Here is a 21539-nt window from a genome sequence, read left to right on the forward strand (position 1 = left end):
ATGAGTCATTTTCAAAACAAACAAGAATTGATATTTCATTTTGCCATTTGTACAATATGTATGCAAGGAGCCATCAAATATAATTTGTAAGTTTGGAGGTGCAATCAACAGTCGGACACAAATGATCATGGCAAATAGTATGCATTGCATTATTCAGGAAAGACCAGCCAAATCCGACGTGATTCCTTGTTATAATTGGCCACAGGTGGTAATGTAAATATTACTAAAGTTCAACATAAAAATACATATAGTTCCAAATAAGTGTGCTAAACACATGGTTTCTAAAAAAGAAGTTCACAATTAACCCTCCAAACTTAATCAAAAGATATATGTTTTAATTACATCAGAACCTGCCCGTGCACAAATTTCTTGGAAATCGAATATGCCATTTCCAATTGTTGAGGTGAAATTGTAGAAATAGCTTTTTAATACTAAACGAATATATGCTGAAACGCAAACGAAACGTCACCCCAAGTAACATTGCATGAACAGTTGTCATTTAAATATCTGGGTAATTTTTATCAAAGTTTCTAAAATTAAACATTACCTTGTCCGGAAAAATGAAATTTGATCGTTACAAAACAAAGCGGATGACAATAAAACCGATCGCCCAAACGCATCACGGCAACGGCCATGGTAATCCGATGCACGTGAGTTCTGTGCAAATTGAAATGCACATGCGTTCCCCCATTTCTTGCCCTATAAAAATCCACCCAGATCGGATAACATTCATTCGTTATTGAATTGCTACCACATGCCAAGATTGACAAGAAATCAGCGACACCGAGCCCTCGGGCGATTGTTAGCTGGAACAAACCGCCCGGCAAGTAGCCAGTGCATTTCAAGTCTACGTAAGGACCTTATACAGGCTCCAGCAACGGTATTAGACCATCAAGACTACAGATGACCGACAACGTAGTGGAAGACCAAGGGTCAACACCCGACGTCAGGATCATCAGATTGTGCGACAGCATCTTCAAGATCGCTTTGTAACTGCTGCAGAAACTGCTCGACAGACCATGGGGACACACCAACTACACATTAGTGCGGACACCGTGCGTCAACGATTTACGAGCAGACACCTCCACTGCCACAGCCCACACCGACGACCCATTCTGACACCACGGCATCGCCGGCAGCGTCTTCAGTGGGCAACACAGCACCAGCATTGGCGCCACCAGCAGATTCAAAGACGGCTGAATGACGTCCGACCATGGCCGACAACTGCAGCTTAACTGCATCAGGCGTTCCTCTGAGTGGTGGCTCAAATGCCTATGGCCTTCATCAACCGCTTCATCCATCCAAGTATCGACGTTGCATGACAGTCATCAAAGCACATGGCAGACACACGAGATACTGACTTGTGATGCCATTTTCTCAGACTAGTCTTGTGTTTCCCTTTAAGAACATTTGACACTTTAATTTCAACCTTGATGATCAGTTTGGCCAAGTTTCATATGTCTGAAACTTGGATGTGGCAGAACTTGACCTACCTACGGTTTCTCATACCTCACGACTGTCAATGGCTGCCAATGTTGTTATTTACCTTTTCCGTGCCTCAGACATGTTACAGGAAGCAAGATGACAAGCCTATGATGTGGTTCAACATTATCTTTTAGATTTACTGGGAATGAGCTTGATCGTACAACAGGATTGCCAATGGAACTGGAGCATGACTGAACAGCCTTTTTTTTAGGCTGCAGACAAGCCGGCTATTTGACACGAGGGACCTGATTTGATCTATTAATTTTAAGATTTCTCGGATTAGAAATTAGAAAGCATGTGAAAGAAATGTGACAGTTGTGGAACAGAAACAGTGGTACGTGTATGAATGGCTTTATTGTACATGTTTTAAAATAAATTTCCTGAAGTTTGATAAGTTGTTATGATCAAGTCCTGTGACTCTTGTGATGTCGGGACCCGTCGAACGGACGAGTGTTGTCTTATGGACTGATGGTGGTTGGTGGTGATAGCAATGAATATCGAGGTTTGTAAAGCACATGTTGTCATGAATAAAGTTTTTTCAAACACTTTTTACAATGTTATATTTTACATTCATTGTCGTTTGTTTCAATAAGGAAACTGCCTGTTCGTAATCTATTGTGATCTCATCATCGAAGCAGTCAGGGTTACGGCATAGAACACCATATCGTGGCCAAAAACACCCAATGTCAAACTATTCGTATTTTCTCTAAGAGACGCGAGGTCGGCTATTAATTTCGCGAGAGCAGCTTATCAGTCGTGTATTAGGGACTCAGCCTGTAATATAGTAAATATCGATACGTTTGACAGTTCCTTTGGGTGATCGATCGGCAGCCATATTTTATGAACTGACATATAGGCTATCGATGAATTCATATGCACGTGTTTTGCGTGAAAATGCTTAATATATACTCTTCCAAAAAATACAAACTTGACACTTGACTTTCAAAATGTAATATCATGCGATTGTTTCAAAATAGGACACAGAAACCATAATTGAAACACTGTTTGAAGATCAATGTACACAATGTTCAAAACATTAATCGTGTCACCTAGACAGACACACGATACAGTTAATGTCACAGGGGTACAGAAAATGTCAGTATCGGTTGTGCCCACCACATGCATCAATCACCGCTTGACACCGACGACCCATAGATGCAATCAAGTTGTCAATAACACGCTGTTGGGTGTGCTGCCATTCAAGCTGAAGTGCATCAAGAAGCGCCGGAAGTGTTTGGGGCGGTGGATTCCTTCTGCGAACACGTCGATCCAACTCGTCCTAGAGATGCTCAATCGGGGACAAATCTGGTGACCGGGCTGGCCAAGGTAATGTCTGGATGTTGTTGTGCTGTAAGAAGTCCTGACAAACACGTGCAATATGCGGTCGAGCGTTGTCCTGCTGGAACCGTCTGTCATGAACGTTGACGTGAGGAAGAACGTAAGGCTGTAGGATCAAGTCTCTGTAACGCACACCTGTCAATGCACCTGCCACATGCACGAGAGGCGTCCTACCACCGTGATGAATTCCGGCCCATACGATGACATTCCCGCCGCCAAATGGGACAACCTGCTGCACACAGTTGGGGGCGTAACGTTCACCCCGACGTCTGTAGACACGTGCGCGCCCATCAGCACGTGTGAGTAGGAAAAGGGACTCGTCAGTAAACAGTATATTTCTCCACCTTGCACCGTGCCCATCTAACCCTCTGTTGGCAACAAAAACAGACGGTCCGCCAGATGACGTGGGGTCAATACATGACGTCGAACAGGTCTTCGTGCAAAAAGTCCAGCCTCCCTCGGTCTGTTGCGTACCGTTTGATCTGATATTCTGCGTACCCCAGGGATCTGTGTGGTTGTAGGCGTGGCTGTGGTAGTGCGGTCTCAGAGGTGTCGCAGCCGGATGTATCGATCTTGTGCTTGGGTTGTCAACCTTGGTCTTCCTGACCTTGGTCTGTCGTCAACTCTGTTGGTGTTGTTGTATCGGGTCCACAGTGCGGAGATTGTCTGTCTGGATACGCCAAAGTGCCTGGCCACTTCTTGCTGAGTTGCTCCAGCTTGTAATCTCCCAATGGCGTTGTTCCGGTGAGCTGCATTCAGTCTTGGCATTCTGTCACCGCCTCTACTGCCGTTATAAGGACTGTATGAACAGCCGTTGATGTGGATTTTTATACCCATTCAGCAGGGGGTCTGCATGCCTAAATGCAGGATCATGTGCTGCACGTTTTTTACAGGCGGTTGCGTTTGGATGAAGCTGTGAAATTGATCCCCAAACGCTACGTTTATGTGCTTTGCATGTGTTTTCGCGAATTATAGACACATCATCTTTCTGTTTGACTTATTTGGTTCTCATTTAATGTAATTATTTTAGATATTTGGCAAAAAGTGGTTTTACATCAATGTCAAGTTTCTTCTTTTGAAGAGTATATTTAAAAGGGGTTTTCGAAACAATCAGATCCAATTTAACCAATCAGAAATCAAGCATATTGTAGTGTCACGGTAGACATTTAACGTCACATCGGCAGTATCTCCGGTCATTCGTGACCAATGCGTGTTATTCCGGGACAAGCGGAATAGCGGCCTGTGCCCCTCTCATGGCCATTTTTGCGACCGGGTTCCGTCTTAGCGCAAACGGGCATACATAAAACAATTGTCAACTCATTGCCTAATGGTTCACATACATTTCCCCATATATACACATGCACAAAAGTTAAGCGCCACCCACCATATTTGTGAGCTGTTACTTTTGGCACTTAATGATGACTACTATAACGAGATGTACGATTGTTATAAGCCGTATATTTACACCTCATGTGATGCAAAAGTTGTCCCAAAGCAAGTTTATCTTGTGTTCCAAAAGAATATGAGCAGAAAGGAAATTTACTGAAGACAGGAAATTGAAGGATTAGAAAACATTGAAAATATTTTTTTGTCATGTAACTGTCATGATATCAGCAGACCTTATCAGGTGTCACTTAGGGAGTGCAGAGTCTATTGCAAGACAGAAACGTTAGTAACGTGTGTATGATCCACGTACATTGACCACAGCTTCAACCCTACGCCTCATACTCATTACAAGTCGTTGAATGCTTCTCTGAGGAAAACATATCCATTCTTCATGAAGTGCGGCTTCAAGTCCAGCGAGATTTTGAACTGGGGGATCACGATGTCTGATTTTCCGGCCAAGAATGTCCCAGAGATGCTCAGTCGGATTAAGATCCGGACTACAGGCCGGCCAAGGAAGAGTGGCAATATAAGCCAGTGTGGGAAATCTGTGTGGTCTAGCATTGTCGTCCATGTAAACAGGTCTTGTCTGAAGAGGATGGTTGTCAAAATGAGGGACTACCACTGGACGAAGAACGGCATCTTGGTATTGTTGGCCATTCAGGTTTCCACGAATTGTCACCAGCGGAAGTTGGCAGCCGAAGGAAACACAACCCCATATCATGACAGACCCCCCGCCACAAGCTAAGGCCTTCTGGGTGTTCCTTGGTGAAAAACGAGTGTTACGTTGCCTCCAATTACGTATTCGACCATCAACAGTTCGTAGCAGCATTCGACACTCGTCAGGCCAATGGATCCTTCTCCAGTTGGCCAAGTTTCATCGACTACGGGCACGACACCATATCAGACCAGCCGCTCTGAGGCGACGCCTTACAGTCATTGTCGAGAGTCTCTGATGGGTAATCCACTACAGTCTTAAATCTGTTGAAGTGGCAAATGGAGTTCGTCTGATTATCCTGAAAAGACGTCTATCCTCTCTGTTAGAGGTCTTTCTTGGCCTACCAGACCTATACCTGTCATTGACATCATTGGTTTGACAATCAAACGAGTGATAACACTGTGATGAGGACCCATTTGTCTTGTAATGGCCCTGCATGACTTGCCAGCATTTTTCATGCCTGTCACTTGCCATCTTTCAGCGTTCGTTAACTTTCTCCTCACCATGGCCGATTTTCAACCTCTATGAAGCAAAATGCAACCACGTGTCTGAAACTTGAATTTCACTATTTATAGTATAGGGGAACTGCAGCAACACGCACAGCACGCTTTCCTTGTGGAATCTGGACAAATTTGGGTTCATGAAACTATGGAAGCCTAATTCAGTCATACATCATCAATTTCGTATTTCTGATTCCCACACGGGCGCTTAACTTTTGTGCATGTGCATATCATATATGTTTAAGGTGCAATTTAAAGCACATATGGACAAGAGGAATTATACAGTATGATTGAGCACATTTAATTGTGTCTTGGGTGTATTTTTAGATGCATGACATATGTAAAATCAAAAATTATTTCTTAGGGATTCTTTGACGAAGAACTTGAAATCACATGCGCATTCTGATTGGTTTGTCGTTATTTCGCGCATAACATTCATCGATTAGAACAATTGTCTAAACTATTCACAAAATATGATGTTTGCTCTTTTACTCCACGCTCAGCAGTATTCCAGTAACATGGGTACGCCGTCTGGTACAATGACCCGATATCAGCTGAGTAACGGGGATGGAATATTGAAAGATTATTGTCCTCTGATGTTCACACGTATGTCCTAATAGTATCAAAGTACACTGCCAAAATATAATTCATATTTGAACAATGTTTTAACCGAAGGCTAGTATTGAGTGCAAAATATGCCGGAGATACATTCGTCACGACTCGCCCCTTTCCGTAACCTGCAAGAAGACTCGTCCAGTCCAGAAGACTCGCCCCTTTCCGTAACCTGCAAGAAGACTCGTCCAGTCTTCTTGCAGGTTACGGAAAGGGGCGAGTCGTGACGAATGTATCTCCGGCATATTTTGCACTCAATACTAGCCTTCGGTTAAAACATTGTTCAAATATGATTATATTTTGGCAGTGTACTTTGATACTATTAGGACATACGTGTGAACATCAGAGGACAATAATCTTTCAATATTCCATCCCCGTTACTCAGCTGATATCGGGTCATTGTACCAGACGGCGTACCCATGTTACTGGAATACTGCTGAGCGTGGAGTAAAAGAGCAAACATCATATTTTGTGAATAGTTTAGACAATTGTTCTATGTTCAAAAGTTCAACCACCCTTTCATTTTGTTTACATCTTACAAAAAGTCACAAATAAAGAGTTTCGTAGTTTGTTGCTGCGATTTCGAAATGCAGATACAAGACGTTCCGTATCAGAATTGATGTTTTGGTTTCATTGTACCCTACCTCTGGGAAAATCTTTCTTTATGTCTAAATGTCGTTTTGTATGTGAATTGGTATATTAGTAAAAATATGTTCGTGTTAATAATAAGGCATAAACATAATGAATAAGCAATCATTGAAATGATAACCGGAAGCTACTGGACACAACGGTCATGAAAGTCTACTATTTTTACCTGTTTAGCATTGGGTCGCTACATGACCAACACATCGGCAATATCTTAGTCATGTTTTCTGTCTAGCATGGGTCTGCTGAATGAAGTGTTGAGTTCCTAACGCGACGTGTATAATATGCAGTCTGCCTCAAACATGAACGAAATTGATTTGACTATCAATTCCCGTTGCTCAATAGCTGAAACATTGCCGATATGACCCACTCACTGATCATCAATCGCAAAGGGATGCACACCAACCTATTCAATGTTTCCATACCAGAAAAATCATTTCAATATGATATATTTTATAATAACATTATCGCCTATAATATCAGCTCGGCGGCAATTCAAGAGTATATGATAAATCTCTTAGTTTCCATAAATCGTACAATGTGTACTGATATATTGTTACTTTTAATATTTTCAGAATGCACATTGATGGCAAATTCTCTCAACCCCTTGACATACTATCAAATTGGCAGTACTGGAAGGACCCTGATGCACTGCGGCGATGGCACAATCTTTGAGGAGAGTCCAGCATGCACATGTGTGCAGTGGGACCGCGTCGATCCTGGTAAGCACCGCTTGTTTGTAGTTTGTAGCAAACATCCACGCACATCCTCACTAAAGCAGACTGCCCATATATATACTCAATTCCCAAAGAAATGAACATCCTAAAGTATGGACGTTGCTTACCAAATATTAGAGGCTGACAACCAACGCAGGTCTGCGTCTGCCTGGGACATTTATTGGATATCATTGATATCGGCAGTTACATGCGGTTGTTTTGTTGTTGTTTGTTTGTTGTTTTTTGTTGTTGTTTCTTTGGGGGGGGGGGGGGGGGGGGGGGGGTGGGGGGGGCGGTTATGTTTGCAGAGCAGTACCCACATTATCCTATTACAAACTCATATGTATACTGAACCGCAAAAGAAACGTAACCATGGATAGATATATGAGACATATTAAAAAGATGAAACTTGGCACAACTGATCATCAAGGTAACAACTGAAGTGTCAAATGTTCTTAAAGGGAAACACAACACCAGTCTCGTGTGTCCGCCATGTGCTTTGATGACTGCGGTCGATACATGGAATGGATGAGGCGGTTGATGAAGGCCATAGGCACTTGACCACACACTCTGGGGAATGCCTGACGCAGTTCAGCTGCAGTTGTCGGACGTCATTCAGCCGTCTTTGAAACTCGTACCTCGGGTGTTCAATGGGATTTAAATGGGGACTGAGGGCAGGACACTGCGTGGTTCTGATGCCATTCTGCTAGAGAAAGTCTCTTCTTGCTCTCGCAGTGTGGGCACGGGCGTTATCATGCTGAAACTCGTGGTTGCGGCGACGTGCTAAATGACGTATGGTATCAAGACTTGACCAATGTACCGACCTGCTGTGACACCATTGCCTCTCCCTGGACCGATGTTTTGGAAGACCACAGGGCCGACCCTCTTTGCAAGACCAATCCAACTCCACACCATGATGCTCGGACCACCCCACGAGTCAACAACACAAGCATCCGAATGAGGTTCCCCACGGCGTATCCAGACTCTCTTTCTGCCATCTGATGTTGAGATACAGTAACGGCTCGTGTCTGAGAAGAGGACTCTTCTCCACTGCTGGTGCTGTGTTGCCCACTGAAGACGGTCCCGACGATGACGTGGTGTCAGAATGGGTCGTCGGTGTGGTCTGTGACAGTGGAGGGGTCTTGGACAGACAAACTATCTTGTAGTCCATTTTTTGGAAGAATCTGTTTCATCTGATACACAGACCGAGATTCAGTTGATTCCTCTGCCTGAGTCGCTAAAAAAACCTCTGCCCGAAACACAACCAGTGCCATACCAGGAAGTAAATCAATCTACAGTCCATGTACCCAACAGAGAAAAAAATTAAGAAAAAAAGAATTAGGGGCACTGAGTGAGTGAGTAAGTGAGTCAATATTTAACGTCAAATCGGCAATATTTCAGCCATATCGTGACGAGAAGTTATACATTAATAATACATATATTTAGACTTTCTAAAAACCTGTCATCGAAGGACAGTACGATAACTAGAATATCACAGATTAGATTTAAAACTAGTTGAGGAACATTTAAAATCAGAAAGAATGAGTGAACAACACAATATAAAAATGGGCTAGAGATCGTCATTAAATAAAGGGGGATCAACATACAAGGGACCATGGGGACTTACAGTGCTTTTGCTTCCCGCATGGACCCTGGCAGGATTTATATCATCCCTTTAGTCACTGGCGACAGTCTACCAGTTCAACCAAAGATTAACATGACGAATATACTACGTTTAAAAGGCTGGCATACACAAAACTACTTCGAATGCTATGGGACTTACATACACTCTTTGGGGGACAATAACTTTACGCTACTTTGTTTGTTTGTTGTTTAACGCCGCAGTATTCCAGCTATATGGCGGCGGTCTGTAAAATTATCGAGTCTGGATCAGACAATCCAGTGATTGACATCATGAGCATCGATCCACGCATTTAGGATCTATGACATGTATGAACCAAGTCAGCGAGCGATCCCGTTAGTCGCCTTTTCTGACAATCATAGTCGCCTTTTACAGCAACTATGGGTTGCTGAAGACCTATTCTACCCCTTACGCTACTTCAACCCCACTTGAGGGAACAGCCACTAACAAAAAGTTATTAATTAGCACTACCAATTTATAAAATAATACATTAAGCATATCAAAATTCATGAACAGGTTCCTTTTTTTTTTCAAAGCACAATATTATATGTGAATTAACAACATTAAAAGGGTCCTTACTTGTTTTAACACTGAAATATTTATCTCTTGTGTTGGAAAAATCAATACAGTAAAGCAGGACATGTGTCACAGATCGCGGTATTTAAAGAAAACAAGGTGCTCAACGTGAAGCCCTGGCGATCTCTAGCCCGTTTTTATAATGTATTGTTGAATAATAAGTTATTCTTTTAATTATTCTAAATTAGTTTTACTTATAAACTGTGATATGCTAGTTGTTATACTGTCCGTCGATGACTGTTTTTTATACCCCGCCAAGAAGTGGAAGGGGGATATAGGAATGGGTGCCGTCCGTCCGTCCGTCCGTCACATTTCGTTTCCGGAGCAGATCTTGAAAACCGTACCATATTTCTTCACCAAACCTGGCACATAGATAGATCTAGTGGTGAACTGGTGCCTTTTGATAGTTTTGGATTTAAAAAAAAGTTATTTTTCGAGTTTCCATGGCAACGACTTTGATTTAGACTGAAAATGGCGTTAGTCCTCGTTTCCGGAGCAGATCTTGAAAACCGTACAATTTTTCTTCACCATATTTTGCACATTGATAGGTCTAGTGGTGAACTGGTGCCTTTGGATAGTTTTGGCATGTTTAAAAAAAATATTTTTTGAGTTTCCATGGCACCGACTTTGATTTAGACTGAAAATGGCAGTAGTCCTCGTTTCCGGAGCAGATCTTGAAAACCGTACCATTTTTCTTCACCATATTTTGCACATTGATAGGTCTAGTGGTGAACTGGTGCCTTTGGATAGTTTTGGATTTTTTAAAAGTTATTTTTCGAGTTTCCATGGCAACGACTTTGATTTAGACTGAAAATGGCGTTAGTCCTCGTTTCCGGAGCAGATCTTGAAAAACGTACTATATTTCTTTACAAAAAGACCCAGTGAACATAGTTCACAGGAGCTAATGCATTGCACACCCCCGACATGTCATATTGGCGGGGGATGTGAGTATTTCATGCTTGTTTATTTTAATGTCAGTATTATAAATGTTCTCGTCACGATATGGCTGAAATATTGCCGCTGTGACCTAAAGCTTTAAATCACTCACTCAAAGTGAAGCCCTTTTCCCTCTACATTCTCAACACAGTCTCTATCAGAAGTGTTTGGCTTGTGTTGGGTCCGACTTGGTCCGGGATGTCAAAATCCACTTTAAACACACAGATGTGTTTACATCTATAGACAAGCCAAACACTTCTGATAGAGACGATGTTGAGAATGTGGAGTGAAAAGGGCTTCACTTTGAGCACTGTCTTTTCTTTAACTACCGCAATATGAGACACTAAAGTGGTATATAGATAGATATAAAACTAGTCGTTAGATATAAAGAATGTTTAGTAACTTTAGAAGTTCTAGGATAGTTATTAACACGTGTCGTGTCAGCCCTATGACATTCGCGATTGTCCACTTCCAGAAAACATCCTGTGTTGGATTAACATGAATTAGTAAAGGTTAATTAGGGATGCCCAACACGTTAATTAATGAATGACGAGTAGTCAAAACACTGTCATTTCCTGCCCAGGACATCACACCCCTACACGCTAATGTCGGTGAGAAACATTCTCATCAAAGAAAACACACAGTCAAGTCACTGACTTTTCTACGAGGACTCACGGAATATTTTCTCCCCCGGACTATTTATATAAAACGCGGCTTGTCATGCTGTTCAACAATTGTAATTGTCTAAAAATGCATTTGCTATGTGGTGTCTTTGTGGTATATTTTGATGGAGAATATCAGCTTCTGAACAACGTTTACTTGCGTGCATGGCTGTTGGCATGTAAAAATTTAAGTGAGTCAGTTTCGGGTTCAGTGGATTTCTTGTTTTTGTTAGCTAATGCAGTATTTAGGCATTTCACTGGATCCTACACTTAAAACGGTACTAACTAGAGGTAGTAAAATTTAAATGCCAATTAAGGGATTATAAGTGGTACAAAAGTGTTCAACCACCTTCCCTACATGAAAACACCCCGGCGTGAAAAGCCAGCCCCATTGTCTCGGGGTGACACCAGCAGTGACACCCTCATGAAGTGACACGTTGGAATAGTTCGTTTGAAAATGATTTTGGGTGTGTGTACTACATTCTATAAATTAATATTACGTTTATAAGCTTACTTTTCAATAATGCAAACAAACAATAGCTATATTAAAAATCCTAAATTTCATATTTCAATTAAGAATATATCTTTCTGACGTGTTTCTTTTGAATGAAAAACACTTTCATTCAGTCAGTTCGCCACGCGGTTTGGGGCCCGTTTTGGAAGGCGGTTGAAATGTAATACAAATCTCTGTATAAATTCAAACCGCGCACCTCCAGTCAAACCGCCCTGCAAGGGTTTTTTCAAAGGAAATTAGGCCTTATTCTGTAAAATTACCATTGGCTCGGGTAGAACCGCTGGGCTAACCACGCGGTTCAAGATAATCGAGCACTGTTCGATTTTTTTTTTAGCCGAGCAGTCCTAACCGCGCCAATGGAAATACTACATCATAAACACCAAACCGCGCACTATGGAAACTAAGTCGCCGAATTTTTAAGCATAGTTTTTGTGTAGCATTTCAACCGCCTCCCTAAACGTGCCCCAAACCGCGTAGCAAACCGCGCTCGTGGAATCTCAGCCTAAAGAGCGGCAGCTTTTACATTAAGCCAGTAAAGCTTAACTTCTTTCAGTGGCATTTAGAAGTTGGTGTGATTTTAAGTAAGATGGATGAAAGCTTGTAAAGCTTGTTTGTCAATCCCCATTCATATATTTATGTATAAAAAAACTGTTGAAACAAAATACATTGTAAAGCCCTTTTTTTGCATTAAATCAAAACAAAAGAATCTGTGAATAAAATGTGTAAAAAGCTTTTACATAAAAGAGCAAAATACATGGGGGAGAGTAAATACATAATTCAATATAACTTTTCTTGAATGGAGCACATTTGAAAAAAAACCGATAATCCAAGTAAATTCGATATTACCGTGTTTAAAGAATTTATATCAGTCATATATTTCTAACTTAGATCACCCGTATGTAACCCAGGTAAAGCATGCATATCGGGGAACATTGTAATGTTGGTACAGTTTATCGTGTCTTCGTGCTTTAGCATTACACATTGGCTTTTCATATACCTCTAGGTTTTAATGTGTATTTGTTTATGTATTTATTTATTTTTCTCTCCGTTATTTTTTCTGAGTTATATATTTATCTAAATATACATTTACTTACTTGTGTGTGTGTGTTTTTTGTTCTTTTCGGGGTAGAGGGCGGGGTCCCCACTTTTCCTTTCGTTTTATATAATATGTTTTTAAGTTGTATATAACGTAGGAATCCATTCTCAGATTACCTTATCTCATTTCTATATGACGTGCTATATAATTTATCTGTGTTGTTTTTGTTTTCTCTTCAGTATGAGGTTATACAGTATAATTTTTACTATTTTGCAATGTGTTGTGGTTATCAGTTATGCAAATCAGTTTCGGTGTGTCTTTTTAACAAGATGTTCTTCATTAAGATTCACCGCCAGCCCGATTGTAACAATAACATGTACACTTTGCTTTGACGTTGCCGGTTGATGTTGTTCAATACAGGCTGGCGGTGGATGTTTTTGAATCTGTTCTACATGCTAATCATTTCGGGAAGATGATACACATTTCTCTATATTTTGGGTTACTTTGCTTGTATAATTTCCGATTATCATTCTTAGTTTTACTTTTTCTCTTCTGCTGCGGTGATATCCATCCGAATCCAGGACCTTTGCATAGTCCAGATTTAATGATTATACATCTAAACGTACGCAGTCTTAAAGACAAAGTAGATTTAATCAGTGCTGAATTAGCTAGTTTATGATGATGTATGTTTAACAGAAACCTGGTTGCACCATGAGTGAGTGAGTGAGTTATAATTTTACATCGCATCGACAATATTGCAGCCATATCGCGATGAGAACAAATTGATTATATTAAAATTTCTGTCGTCAAAGGACAGTAAAACAGTAAGGTAATTATCACAGTGGAGACATAAAACTTACCTGAGCAATAGTAAAACAAAGACGTTGTCAATACAGTTATTAGAAAGTAAAACCTGGCTAGAGAGCACTGGCGACTAAAGCTAGACCACCTAACTGGGGATCATGGGGACTTACAGTGCTTTTGCTTCCTGCATGATTCCCAGCAGGATTTATGCCATCACTTTGGTCACGAGTGGTTGTATGAAATATTAACCAATATTAAAAAACAAAAAACAATCAAGGAATTAAAACACTAGTTGATATTAATTACTTCAATATATATGGACTCACGTGCCACTGTCAGGGGACAATAATTTTACACTGCTTTAACCCCCTCGGTGGCACTGCCTACATACATCTCAGTTGACAAAAATATCCAACTATTCTAAAACAATTCAAAATTTATCAAATAATAGTATTTCTTTTAAAAAACCGAGAATTAAATGAGCACTGATATCATAAAAAAGATCCTTTAAAGATGTTGAATGATAATATTCATCCCTTGTGAGAGAAAAATCAACACAGTCAAGCAAAACATGCTTGACTGTGATTCGCTCATCACAAGGGACACAGAACGGGGGATCCTCACCTTTTAAAAGATACTCGTGGGTATATCGACTGTGTCCAATACGACATCGTTGCAAAACAACTTCATCATGTCTGGAAGAGCAACCCAAGTAGGTATACCCTATTGATGGTTTTATAACAATAAGTTTGTTGATACCCACTTGGGTGTTCCACTTCTTTTGCATCAGATCATTGATGTAGCATCCAATTACTGGCTTGTAATCACTGTATGGTAAAAGAAGTGGTGTTACTGATTTGGAGAGGGCTGCCTTTGCAGCAGTATCAGCCATAGTGTTACCAGCGATGCCAACATGACTGGGCAACCAGCAAAAGACGATGTCGTATTGGGCAGTGGCGAGAACATTATTCAATTCTAAAATGTCAAGTATTAACGGCTGATTTGAAGAACAATTATGTATTGCCTGAAGGCATGACAAGGAATCAGAAAAGATGATGAACTGTTGAGATGATTGGTTTTGAATGAAGTCCAAAGCTATAAGAATAGCATTGGCCTCAGCTGTAAAAATAGAGCTATTATCTGGGATTCTAGAAGACACCCTTTTAGTTCCAATGACAGTAGCACTTGAAACCTTGCCACCATCCTTGGAGCCATCAGTGAAAATAGATCGATGGGTATCATATTTTGACCGCAACTGGGCATATTCTTGTTGATAAATCAACTGGTTTGTATCAGCTTTTTTTAGGGTAGTTAGTGTCAGGTCTACCTCTGGTTTGACTAGTTGCCAAGGAGGTGTAGACAGTAACCGGTATGGTGAGATAGTAGAAAGATCAATAGTAGCTGCGGTAATATGTGGCTTAATTCTGAACCCTAGAGGGGGAACAAGCTTTGGTTTTGATTGGAATAGATTTTCATACATGGGATTAAACACACAGTCGTATGCTGGATTCGACGGATTTGAGTATAATTTAGTCACATATTGCAATGAAAGTTTAATTCGACGTTGTTTAAGAGATGGCTCGTCTGCCTCTACATATAAACTGTCAACTGGTGAAGTTCTAAAGGCACCAAGACATAGCCTCAGGCCTTGATGATGTACTGAATCCAATAATTTTAAGTTGCTTTTACAGGCACCACCATAAATGATGGAGCCATAATCGAGTTTGGAACGGATGAGAGAACGATATAAATGAAGGAGTGTTGTCCGATCCCCTCCCCATTTTGAATGAGAAACAACTTTCAACAAGTCAATTGCCTTCAGACATTTAGTCTTCAGATATCTTATATGTGGTAAAAATGTTAGATGATTATCAAATATAATACCCAAGAACTTGGCTTCCTTGACACCTTTAATAGGAAAACCAGCCAAAAACAGTTCTGGGTCCGTATGCGGTTTATATTTGCGGCAAAAATGGATACAGTTTGTTTTGATTTTAGAGAACTTAAACCCATTCTCTAGACACCATTTATGTATTTTATTGAGGCATAATTGTAGCTGTCTCTCAACAGTGTGCATATTTTTACCACGACAAGATATATTAAAATCATCAACGAAAAGTGACCCATCTACTGCATCACATAAAACCTTTGAAAGACTATTGATTCTAATACTAAATAGAGTAACTGACAATATGCTTCCTTGTGGGACACCCTGATCCTGATTATAATGGTCAGACAGGGTTGAACCCACTCGGACTTGAAATTGCCTGCCCGCTAAAAACTGTGATATAAAATGTGGTAAGCGGCCTCTCAGACCAAACTCGTGTAAATCTTTTAAAATGCCATGCTTCCAGGTAGTGTCGTAGGCTTTCTCAAGATCGAAAAAAATTGACACAGCATGTTGTTTGTTAACAATAGCATTTTTCACAAACGATTCCAATCGTACTAAATGATCTATAGTACTTCGATTTTTGCGGAAACCACATTGAATATTAGTAGGATAATGGTTTCTAAGAACCAAACCAATCTATTATTTACCATTCGCTCCATGGTTTTACAGACACAACTGGTTAAAGATATAGGACGGTAATTGGATGGATCTGTATGATCCCGACCCGGCTTTGGGATAGGGACTACAATGGCATTATGCCAAGAAGGAGGAAAATTCCCCGACGTCCATATGTGGTCAAATATATCTAATAGTGTTTCTAGACATGAATCAGGCAAATGTTTCAGGAGCTGATAGTGAATATTATCAGCACCAGCCGCTGTATCATGAGCTTGCCCAAGGGCTGTACGTAGCTCATGGAAGGAAAACACTTCATTATAGTCTTCCCCGTTATCAGAGTTAAAATTAACATTTTTCTTTTCCTGTTGTTTCTGATATTTTATGAATTCAGGGGCATAATTAGACGATGACGAATGTTTTGCCAATGTTTCACCAAGTTTATTGGCAATGTCTGATTTATCAGTTAATAACTGATCACCTTCCTTCAAATGGTGAACAGTAGATTTTGATCCTTTGCCTTTAATTTTTTGGATCATGTTCCATACTTTGGATATAGGAGTACGGGAATTTATTTTGGAGACGCAGGTCCTCCAAGATTGACGCTTATTTTGTTTATAAGCCCGCCTGGCTTTTGCATTTGTAATTTTTACTTGATCTAAATTATGAACTGTGGGATGTCGGTGGAAGTACTTTTCCGCTTTCTTCCTACACTTCCGTGCCTGTTTACATTCGTAGGTAAACCACGGTTTGCGAATATGAGGAATTGCAGAGGACTTTGGAAATGTTTGATCAGCTTTTTCATTGAGCTGATCTGAAAACAATTGAATCTGATCTTCAACATTTTGAAAATGATGAGGGGTTAATTTTGCAGTGCACAATATGTCATACAATGACCAATTGGCCTTCTTAAAATTCCACCTGGATGTCGAGTTTTCAGGATTCGGGTTCACAGCTTTAAGAATGGTGGGAAAGTGATCACTTCCGCAGAGGTCATCATGGACCGACCAGTCAAATTCATTAAATAGATTTGAATCGGTGAGAGACCGATCAAGAGATGAGTACGTTCCAGTGGCAGGATGTAAATAAGTGTTTGAATCATCATTACAGATACATAAATTATTATCTGAAATGAATTCCTCAAGTATTTTCCCTTTATTGTTTGTGGTAACACTTCCCCATAAAGGGTTGTGTCCATTCAAATCACCCACGATGATGCATGGCTTGGGTAGCTGATCATATAGATTTTGAAGATCTGTTTGTCGAAGCATAGTGGATGGAGGAATATACAAGGAACACAGAGTAAAGACAACGTTCAAAGTTAAACGAACAGCAACAGCTTGAAGATTTGAATTGATAGAAACAGGGCTGTGAATCACGCCCTGTCTCACCAAAATAGATGACCCTCCAGTTGCTTTGTCGCCTGGGGGAGAATATGAATGATGACAGTTATACTGCCTAATATCAAATTTGTCAGTACTCTTAAGGTATGTCTCCTGTAGACATAAAGCAGACGGTTTAAAATCCTGTATCAATAATTGAAGGTCATTAAAATTATTTCTAAGTCCTCTGCAATTCCATTGGAGTAGGTTATTTGATGGAGTCACGGTGGTTCAATAGGTGACCTCTCACGTGGTCGTGAGGAAGAAGGATTTCTACCTCTGTCTTCGGAAGACAGGGTCACCTCCATATCCAGAGGTCCAAACGAGTTAGTAAGAGGAACCTCAGGAGGAGATGCGCTTCTTTGAGTTTGTTTTTTGTTTTGTCGTTTCCTCTCCTTTTTTTGAATATTTGCATGTTCAGTACTTTGTGCAGGCTGACGGGCAGGCTGCTTTGCAGGCTCGCTCGGAGGCTGAACATCTGTGTCAGAAGATGATGTAGATGTTCCTTTAGTCTGACTCATGGGTGCCATTTTAAGGGGCTGATCAGAGTGGACCCAAGTGAGATCTGTCTGACATGTGATAGAATTTGTTGGAGTGGAACGGGATACTGCAGCAGAATAAGATAAGTTTGAAGTAGTTGTTGGAAGCGTGGGAACAACCAGCTTTCGAGCATCATGATAAGTGATGTTGTTGGTATGTTTTAATTTAAGGATTTTAGATTCTAAAATCCAAACAGGGCAAGATTTTGAAGAGGCCATGTGATGACCATCACAATTTTTACACTTAAGGTCCTCGCTGCAGTCTGAGCTGTCATGGCTCCCACTACACCTTTGACAAACTGGGGATCTAGTGCAAGATTTCGATCCATGGCCGAACTTTTGGCATTTGAAGCACCGGAGTGGAGAGGGGACATACACCTCCACTCCAATATTCATGTAGCCAGCTTTGATCGATGTAGGAAGAGTAGTTCTCGAAAAGGTAAAAAGATAGGTATTTGTTTGAACAACATCTCCATCTTGCTTCCTGGTAAACCTTTTAACGGCAGTTACACCTTGCTGTCCTAATTCTGAAACAATCTCCTGCTCTGACATGTCAGACAGACAACGGGTCCAGTCACGCACAATGCCACGGCAAGAGTTAAGTGTTCTGTGCTCAGACACAGCAACCTCAATATTGGCAAACAATTTGACAGATAGTAGATTGAGAGATTGCTGTTTCTTTGCACATTCAACCAGGAGGGAACCACTACGTTGACGAGTCACGTTCTTCACCTCTCCACAAATTCCTGAAATGGCTTTCGATACAGCAAACGGATTGAGTTTGATAGGTTGTTTATCAAGGGTCTCTATTACTAGGAATCGAGCCCAGGTATCGATATGTTGAGATACAATATCAGTTTCTGCATCAACTTCTAAATGTCTACGTTTTGGACGGTTGGAACCAGATAATTGAAGGGCCATGGTGAAAGGAAAATATTTCAGCACCACTGCTCCCCACCCACCATCGAGCACCAACAAGGGCAGTGTTACATTGCATCGGATCTCCAGCATGCAAACACCAGGGATACAGGGGTGTTATACTCCAGCAAATATGACATGCATAGCTACATTTGTCTACAAAGTTGACTGCCAGGCTGGTTCTGCCCATAACAATAAACTAGAGACATATAGAATACAGAGGTCAACATTACCAGATTGGCCCATGAGCCACCGCCTTCTGGCATTAGACTCTAGGCAATTTGTAACATAAATAATTCATGAGTACAAATATGTAATATATTGGCCAAGACCAAACAATATATTTATAAAAATCATGAGTGTGCATACACAATTTAATGCACAGGGCTTGGCATGACCAGCCGATTGATAGGACCGGGCCCATCCTTCCACCCGTCTAGGCGAAGTAAGGGTCGAAGTAGTGTGTTGGGCAATGGAACACTGTTCCTGGAACCAGTGCCCTCAACTACCAGAATCCCGTCCTCCGCCGACACAGGGGCGCAACCCACGGCAAACAGGTTGCCCACTTCGGTCGCCTTTTACGACCAGCAATGGGGTGCTGTGGAAATATTCTACCCCGGTTCCACACGGGGGAAGAGCTATTAGCGCTACCCAGCACTCACCACGAGGAGGTTGCTCTTCACGAGTGCCGGTTGCACCATGATATTCTAGCCACTGATATTACACTGATACCATTTTCAAATCGTAGCCTGTATTGAGGAATATATTTTAGATCTTAAACCAGAGTATAACGGACAGCCTCAGCAGGAGGCGCACGTGGATATGTTGACAGTTTTTACGTAGTTAGTGTTAAAACCGAAAACCGATAAGATTTCTGAATTCAGTTACAACAGTAACCGTACATGTATTTGTTACATTAAGTTATTTCATTCAAATTTGTTTGGTATGATTATGTCTTATAATTATTTTAGGATGGAAGGTACAGTTACCAAATAAAATATGCTGAAATATCAATTCATTATGACCATATTTCATAATCTATTTTTTAAAGTAACCCTCCTTACATTAAAGATAACTATTTAAAGAATATAGTCCTTAAAGACATTGCAACAAACCGAATAATCAGGGGGGAGACTTTATATTGAGGTTGGCGCGAAATATATCCGCCCGGGGGAGATTTTATTTCAGAACAGATTCTCCGGGGAAGAATCTGTACCGGTATAAAATCTCCGGGGGGAGAATTTGAAAGGGGGAGAGTTTATACCGGGACACCGTCCCTCCGTCCTTCCGTCCTTCCGTCCTTCCGTCCGTCCGTCACATTTCGTTTCCGGAGCAGATCTTGAAAACCGTACCATATTTCTTCACCAAACCTGGCACATAGATAGGTGTAGTGGTAAACTGGTGCCTTTTGATAGTTTGGGATTTTAGAAAAAGTTATTTTTCGAGTTTCCATGGCAACGACTTTGATTTAGACTGAAAATGGCGGAAGTCCTCGTTTCCGGAGCAGATCTTGAAAACCTTACCATATTTCTTCATCAAACTTGGCACATAGATAGATCTAGTGTTGAACTGGTGCCTTTTGATAGTTTCGGATTTAAAAAAAAGTTATTTTTCGAGTTTCCATGGCAAAGACTTTGATTTAGACTGAAAATGGCGTTAGTCCTCGTTTCCGGAGCAGATCTTGAAAACCGTATTATATTCATTCACCATACTTAGCACATAGATAGATCTAGTGGTGAACTGGTGCCTTTTGATAGTTTGGGATTGTTAAAAAAATTATTTTTCGAGTTTCCATGTCAACGACTTTGATTTAGACTGAAAAAGGCGATAGTCCTCGTTTCTGGAGGAAATCTTGAAAACCGTACCATATTTCTTCACCAAACTTAGCACATAGATAGATCTAGTGATGAACTGGCACTGCAAACACGAAAACGTCGCTTTTTCCGTAAATGGTCATTGGACGGAAAAACGACGTTATTTGGACGTTTTCAAACCATCGTTTTTCCGTCCAAATAAGTAAATGCAGGAACACAATCGGCCGGAGTACAATGTATAGTTCTTGACCACTTCCATATTAATATATAGCATACAATAAGCTTTCGGGTCCCGTTTAGATCGGTTTGGGTGGCTATATTAGGTCCTATCTCTTTTTTGATTACCCAATAAAGTCAATTCATAGTTACACGGCTGTGAAGAAGCTTACAACTTTATAAGACTTATTCATCTCATTCCAATAGAGCTACTCGTGCTCACATTAAGTTGTAGTTATTATGTCACTGTTGTATTTCTTTTAAAATATATTACGTGTTCATCAAGATTAAGATGAACATTCAATTTCCGATGTAAGTACATGAATAAGTGTGTTTTACGCCACAATCAGTCAAAGACCAACGTTGTCCGGTTTGATGACACACAATCTACCAGGTACCACATTGTGTACACCCTATCCCCATTGAAGTCTCCACTGTGGGTATTCCTGGGGACGAAAAGGCCCCATGTACCTAGGAATCTCATCAATACATTCATGCTCGGTATTCTCCGCCTCAAGAAGATCATATAGTTAACATGCTAATCCAACTCGAACTACCATCCCGCTCAAGATGAATGTTTTATGTAACATCCAACAG

The 21539-nt window shown here is 40.8% G+C and overlaps 1 protein-coding gene across 1 annotated transcript in view; it reads left to right on the plus strand.

The window, feature by feature from the left end:
* LOC139455683 (uncharacterized) overlaps positions 1 to 21539 on the plus strand; it is a 265289-nt gene that overhangs the window by 166189 nt on the left and 77561 nt on the right. The window contains exon 5 of the mRNA XM_071237234.1: positions 7257 to 7403. Coding sequence (XP_071093335.1) covers positions 7257 to 7403 — 147 coding nt within the window. The remainder of the gene's footprint in view (positions 1 to 7256; positions 7404 to 21539) is intronic.

The sequence above is a fragment of the Haliotis cracherodii genome, unplaced genomic scaffold (assembly GCF_022045235.1).
Source record: "Haliotis cracherodii isolate W230 unplaced genomic scaffold, xgHalCrac1.p SCAF_11, whole genome shotgun sequence".
NCBI classification, from domain to species: domain Eukaryota; kingdom Metazoa; phylum Mollusca; class Gastropoda; order Lepetellida; family Haliotidae; genus Haliotis; species Haliotis cracherodii.